General features: G+C 45.5%; 1 protein-coding gene across 1 annotated transcript; it reads left to right on the top strand.

The window, feature by feature from the left end:
* The first annotated feature begins 1,764 nt into the window (after positions 1-1,764).
* Positions 1,765-5,589, top strand: RPL14 (ribosomal protein L14). Its single transcript, XM_065628430.1, has 6 exons — positions 1,765-1,839; positions 2,343-2,444; positions 3,530-3,624; positions 4,323-4,422; positions 4,803-4,856; positions 5,417-5,589. The coding sequence occupies exons 1-6, from the start codon at positions 1,837-1,839 to the stop codon at positions 5,564-5,566; spliced, it is 504 nt and encodes a 167-aa protein (XP_065484502.1). The 5' UTR covers positions 1,765-1,836; the 3' UTR covers positions 5,567-5,589.
* Positions 5,590-6,271: the final 682 nt, after the last annotated feature.

Below are 6,271 nucleotides of genomic sequence, written 5' to 3'. Positions count from 1 at the left end.
AGACAGAAGAACAGTGGCCAGTATTTTCACCCATTAATATTTTCAGTATTTGTATTTTGTTTCTATTATCACCTTCTTGCTTTCAGGTTTGCTTGTGGGGTTGGAGTTTTGTTTTCTTTTGTTTTTCACAGGCTGATAGATGTTTTGAAAGGAACTAAATACATTTTAAAATGGAAATTAAAAAAAGAAAAGTTATTTTTTTCCAAGAGGATCAGCAGTGAGGGCTTTGTCCCTTCTTTATTGGTATAATACTATGTCCTGTCAGTCTTACGAGAGTAGCAGGACTTATAATAAGGCAGAGGATGTATTACAAGATGATGGAGTGCTCTGTGGCACCCAAGTTACAACTGAGAAATCATATAATTCAGAATGCATGAACATTACAGAGATTGGCGTGAGATAAAAGCTCTTATTGTGTGATGGATCTGGAACTGCAGTTAAAAAGAAGACAGTTGGATGAGAGTATTAAAGTGTTGCCACATTTCCGTGGAAAATGGTATTCTGGAACATTTGCTTTCCTTGTTTGTGAATGGCAGGGCCATTCAGACGTGGTTTTGCACAAATGGAACATGCTTGGAAGTTAGTCTCCTTAGACTTGGCAGCTAAAGAACAAGTAAATGTGTTCAAAAATGGTTCGGGCTTCCAGATGTCCTTGGATAGAGCCAGTATCTGATCAAAGAGTGATTTACCTCTGTAAATCACCTCCTGTTTTCCTGTTTAAGCAGTCCCCTCTTTTGCCTATGTCTATAATCTCACTCCTATATCACCAGGATACCCACCTGCTCAGTCTTCTCTCTCCTGGCAGTTTCAGCTGGGAAAGCTGGAACTACTGAGCTCCCAGCCAGGCAGCTGCACCTCCATCCCGTCCAGCTTCTCTCAGGCTGGCACCATGGCTGCCTTTCCGTGGCACAGAACAGCCGGCTGGGACACGCAGCCAGCTGGGCTGCGCTGGCTGCAGCGGTTGCTCTGGAGGGGAGGCGATGGGGATGGCAATGGCTCCTGTGCCCGCAGCCCTGGCGTCCCCCAGGTGCCAGTCAGAAACAGTTTAAGGGGTGCAGGTTGTCCAGTCAGCTAGAACTGGCCTCTGGGAGAGCCGGTGTAGCGAGCGGTTTATCTTTTCGTGCTCTGTACTGCCTGCTTATGAGGATCAATAAAATTGTAAAAAGCTAAGCCAAGTATACTTTTAAATTTTTTTTTAATATTCTTATTTATCATTATTTTTTATTTATTATTTTTTATTATTTGCCCAATGCCGATACTTTCATCCTGGTAAGCAAGTTACCGGTACCAGTGGGTCAGGAGCTCGGTGCGATGCTGAACGGTTCGGCCCGTGGCTCCGCCGTCCTCTCCGCTGTTCTCGCACCGGACCGCTCTCCCAGGGGGGCTGCGACCACAACCGCCGCCGGGCCGGAGCACCCAGGCTGTCCTGGCCCTCACCCCCAGCTCGGGCGGAACCGCAGCTCGCTCATTCGGGACAGCGGGACCGGCCTCGGGACCGACCCCCCGCGCACAGCCCGCCCCGGCAGCGGGGCCGCCCCCGCCCCGCCCCGCCCCGCCCCGCCCCGCCCCGCCCCGCCCCGCGCATGCGCGCGGGCCGCGCTCCCCTTCCCAACACGCACGCGCCTAGAGAGGCACGCCCACCGCCACCGCGCGGCTCCCTTGGCGCGCGCGCGTACTGGCGCGCCGCCGCACAGTGCGTGGGGGGGGGGAAGCTGCGCAGGCGCACTCCGCCAGGCGGCGCGAGGGCCCCGCCCCTGCTCATGCGCAGTGGCGGCTCGGAGGCGGTTTCCGGCCGGCGGGGGGTTGCCCGTCCCTTTCTGCTCGCGGGCGGCCATCATGGTACGTGCGGGCGGCCGGGGCCTCCGCGGCATGGCGCCCCGGGGGCCTCCCCGCGTCCTGCTCGTCCCTTCCCGCGGCTGTCCGACCGCGCCCGGCCCGGCCGTGGCGGCGAGGGGGAGCCGGGCGGCGTGCGGGGAGGCCACGGCCGCCTCGCCCGTGCCGGGCTGGGAGCGGGCCCCGCGTGTGGCCGTTGGGCGGGCGCGGGGTCGGGCAGGGCCGTTGTCGGGGGACACTCCTGGTGCCGGCGGGGCCGCTCCTGGCGCTTTGCGGCCTGCGGGGCTCAGCGCGGCGCCCCGGCGCCTCTTCCTCCGCCAGCCCGCGGCCTCCACGCGTGGCCGGGAACAAGCAGTTGCGGGAGTTACCGTGGGCCCTTCGCTGTAGCGAGGCGGCTTCGTGCAGCCGGGGGGATTGGGAGCCTGCTCCAGGGGCTGTGAGAGCCTTGAGCCTAGCGATGCCCTTAGGTGTGTGTTCGCCTAATCCCTGTCAATTCGTACCGCTCCCAGGTGTTCAAACGCTTCGTCGAGATTGGCAGAGTTGCCTTCATTTCCTTCGGGCCACACGCCGGCAAGCTGGTGGCCATCGTGGATGTTATTGACCAAAACAGGGTAAGTGAAGAGCGCTGTACCTTTGTGTTGTCTACATCTTAACAGAAACATGCACCAAGACGGAGCTTATCGATTTTTAAAGTAGTTTTTCTGTGAATAGATTTTTCAAGGAAATAAGCAACTGACAAAATTGATGGGATTTAACAGCTGTTGTACTTGAAAATTTCAGTAGCGAGTTTTTTTTCACCGGCAAGTGATACTGAAGAGTTCACAGATACTACTAAATTAATGTATACTGTCATTAAGTTATAAAAGACGTACCCATCATTAACCAATTGACGTGATAAATGCTTTCTGACCACCTGCAAAATGACAGGATATTTTTCAAGTTTTAGATCCTTCTGCATGACAAGAGGGAGATGGAAGATTGAGTAATACATTGTTTAGAAGCAGAGTGCTTAGTTTCTATTTAACTAAATAAATGTAAGTAAGAAACTAGACAATTATAACTAACGTAACGAATTATTTCTTAGTATAGATCTATGTCAAAATTTTCAAAGATTGTAATGCATATGTAATAATCATGTGAATATAAGCAACGCAAGAGCATCCAGTCTTTGGAGCACTTACGGAGGATGATCCCCAGTGTTCCCCAGTGCTGATAAAATAAAGAATGCTGCTTAACAGTATAATTGACTCTGCTGTTAAGTTTATTTCTCCATTTCAATACACTCCTCTCTCTGCTATGTTTCCTAGAAGTGCACAAATGATGTCAGTTGGAGTCTAAAACTTACGAATGGAATGACACTAATGTACGTTCAAAGCAAATGCTTGGGCTAGGGACTCTTAACGTAATGTTCTGGGAAAAAAAAAGAAGTATGTCATGTTAGCTCTATGTGCTTTTTTTTGTAGTAAAGTTTGGGGTTTTTTTCCAAAGACAAAGATGGGCCTTTAAAATTCTTCCTGTAAAGCTTGGGTTGTGTGTGCAAGACTTAACAATCTTGGGTTTTGTCTGCATAACATTTAATTCAATTTTGGACCATTGTTGCCAAAATATTGTTCATACATTGTTAGAGAGCTGCTATCTAAATGGAGTATGAAGGGAAAACTGCTACAAAACTCCCACATCTATTGTCCTTTCTCAGGCACTAGTTGATGGCCCCTGCAGTGGTGTCAGAAGGCAGGCGATGCCCTTCAAGTGCATGCAGCTGACTGACTTTGTCCTCAAGTTCCCTCACAGGTGAGTTGTTGGTATTGTTTTTGACCTGTGTAAAAAAAAACGGGCTGTCACTTGATGCCTGAATTATGTGATCTGATGCTTGCTAACTCTAGAAAGTTCATACAACATCAAATCAATGGGGGTAACCTGTGGACAGTAAAAATTTGCAGACCGTTATAGATGAATACACTTAAATTTTCATTAGCAATATTGCATCATAACTGCTATTCAGGAGTGAAGGAAATAGCACACTGGCCCAGGAAACTTGCAGATAATTGTGGGGGGAGCAGTTGCAGTAAATACTGCAGCTTTGCTTTTGATACTACTTGAATCACCTTCAGACATGAAATACATTCCCTGCCTATAGAACTATACTGAAATTGTAGGAAGCTGAACTCATTCTGTTCTCTTTAACTTAATTACAATGTGAGTTTCTGTGATTTAGAAACAAAAATTGCTGCCTTTCTGATTCTGAGGCAGTGTTACAAATAGTGCCTGAGGATGCTTTTTGGAGTCGCTCATCTGTTCAGTCCTAGCAAAGCATTTAGACAACAAAATGTTGATTAGGCCACAGAGATATATGTGGCATTGACTTAAAGTAAGTGTCTGAAGTACCATAGAAGGGTGATTTTTCCCTTCTATAAAATGTGATGGGCTAGCATCAAAGGGAACTATTTTTAATAAAGACTGGATATAATTACGTGACTCTTCTAATGCAGTGCTCGTCAAAAGTTTGTGCGACGTGCCTGGGAGAAGGAAAACATAAATGAAAAATGGGCAGGAACAAGATGGGCAAAGAAGATCGAAGCCCGAGAAAAGGTACTGTTTTTCACTGGATGAGTAATACCCATTCTTCTTCTGCTTATTAAAATTAGGTGCAATCTAATACACTAGGTATTTTCAATTGCAGCCTAAGGTTAAAGATAGGCAAGGCATAGATTTTTAAAAGTTGCTACCTATCAGCTTTAACTTCTCGTATTTTAACAGTAAAGGTGGTTTTGTGAAGTCATTTCTACAACCACTTTTTTTCCTGCACCATCACTTCCCAGCAAAGGCCTTACATAGTGAAGTAGTTCAAGGTGTGCAGCTAAACCTAATTTGGAAGTGATCAGAGTTATTTGTGGAATGCTTTGAAACACTGAGTTTTACTATTTGAATATGTGTATATGAGAGCTTCATGAGTGATTCTTTTCAAACAGAAAGCCAAAATGACTGACTTTGATCGCTACAAGGTTATGAAAGCAAAGAAAATGGTAAGTGTTTGAGTGTCGCTTCTTTATGGGCTTAATGCTTATAGCTTTCACTTTAGAGCCACATACAGATGTTAGTGGCCTTACTTTCATAGCTGACTTGGGTGATGGACTGACAGAAAGTATGTGAATGCCTTGAATTTTGCATGCTGCTTTGGCCACCACTTTCTCTTCAGGAGTTGATCCAACTTAAATGTACACAATCTGTGTGTCAGTCCTCCAAGTTGTATCTGGGGAAGGAATTACCTGCCGATGAAATCAGATATATTTGATTCTTTGATGTATTTCATCTTATAATTAAAGTCATTACACATAAAATACTGGGGTGTCCAAGTTACCAGCCAGAATGATATTGTCCACTTGGTAGATCAGAACAGTTCTGGGGGGAATTTGACATGTTAAATATGATACATGGTAAATCTTTTGATTATATAATTTGTTAGCAAAGGGTGATTATCAAAAAAGGTAGAATCTGAAAGCTTAGAATTTAACTTAAGGCATAATATTTATGCGCTGTTGCTGTTTTCATTCTGATGAACAGTAAACATTTTTCATTTTTACAGAGAAACAGGATCATCAAGCATGAAATGAAGAAGCTCCAGAAGCTGGCTTCTAAAAAAGGCAAGAAGCCAGAGAAGTCAGAGAAGCCAGCAAAGCCAGCAAAGGCACAGAAGTCAGAGAAGGTGCAGAAGGCACAGAAGGCGCAGAAATAAAACAAACTTCTAGTTATGTATGACACTGTGTCCATGTTCTGATTCTTTAAAATGAACAAATGGTTAAACATCTGATTTAAATTGTAATCGTAAGTTCACTTTTGCATCTGACCATGAATTGTTGTCTGTCTCATTTATTAATGGTCCGAGTGTTGGATTCTGGTGTTGCCCTGGAATGTACAGAAATGGTTTCTTGTCAAGCTCTGTGAAGCTGACTGTAGAAATGTTGCTCAGTACTCCATACCCAATGCCAGTTGGAATATTTATCATACCCAGTTATTTGAAGTAGGCCAGATCCTGACAGTTTTAGTCTGTTTAAATGGTTGGGAATGAACAAAATCACTTCAACAGTCTTGGGTGCAAAAGATGAGAAATAATCAATGACACTAGCTTTCCTGGATGAATTAAGGCATAAACTGAAAGTATGTGTTCTGGTTAGCATGTAAGTATGTCAGTGTTTGGAAGACTGACAAGTTGCTGTTCAAATGCTTTAAATTACTCCATATTTTCTAAAAAACTCCCAATAGTCTTTAAGTAGTGACCCAGGGTGCTTCCATACTTCTGATGCCTAACAGTTGTCCTGTAAGTGCAGTTACAGTAATGAGTGACGTATTAACAAGGTGGAAGTTGGTGACTTGTGTTTAAACATGCTCATTTTCCAGGATGTTTAAAGTTAAGAGTTTATGTCAAGACCTGAGCCTAATT

This window comes from Caloenas nicobarica, chromosome 2 (genome assembly GCF_036013445.1).
Source record: "Caloenas nicobarica isolate bCalNic1 chromosome 2, bCalNic1.hap1, whole genome shotgun sequence".
NCBI classification, from domain to species: Eukaryota; Metazoa; Chordata; class Aves; order Columbiformes; family Columbidae; genus Caloenas; species Caloenas nicobarica.
This window is presented reverse-complemented; position numbering and strand designations above follow the sequence as displayed.

Bases quoted from the DNA above. Each gene is read 5' to 3' on its own strand.
- RPL14 (XM_065628430.1), top strand. The intron at 3,625-4,322 runs GTGAGTTGTTGG...CTTCTAATGCAG, and splicing joins GTCCTCAAGTTCCCTCACAG to TGCTCGTCAAAAGTTTGTGC. The intron at 4,423-4,802 runs GTACTGTTTTTC...CTTTTCAAACAG, and splicing joins AGATCGAAGCCCGAGAAAAG to AAAGCCAAAATGACTGACTT.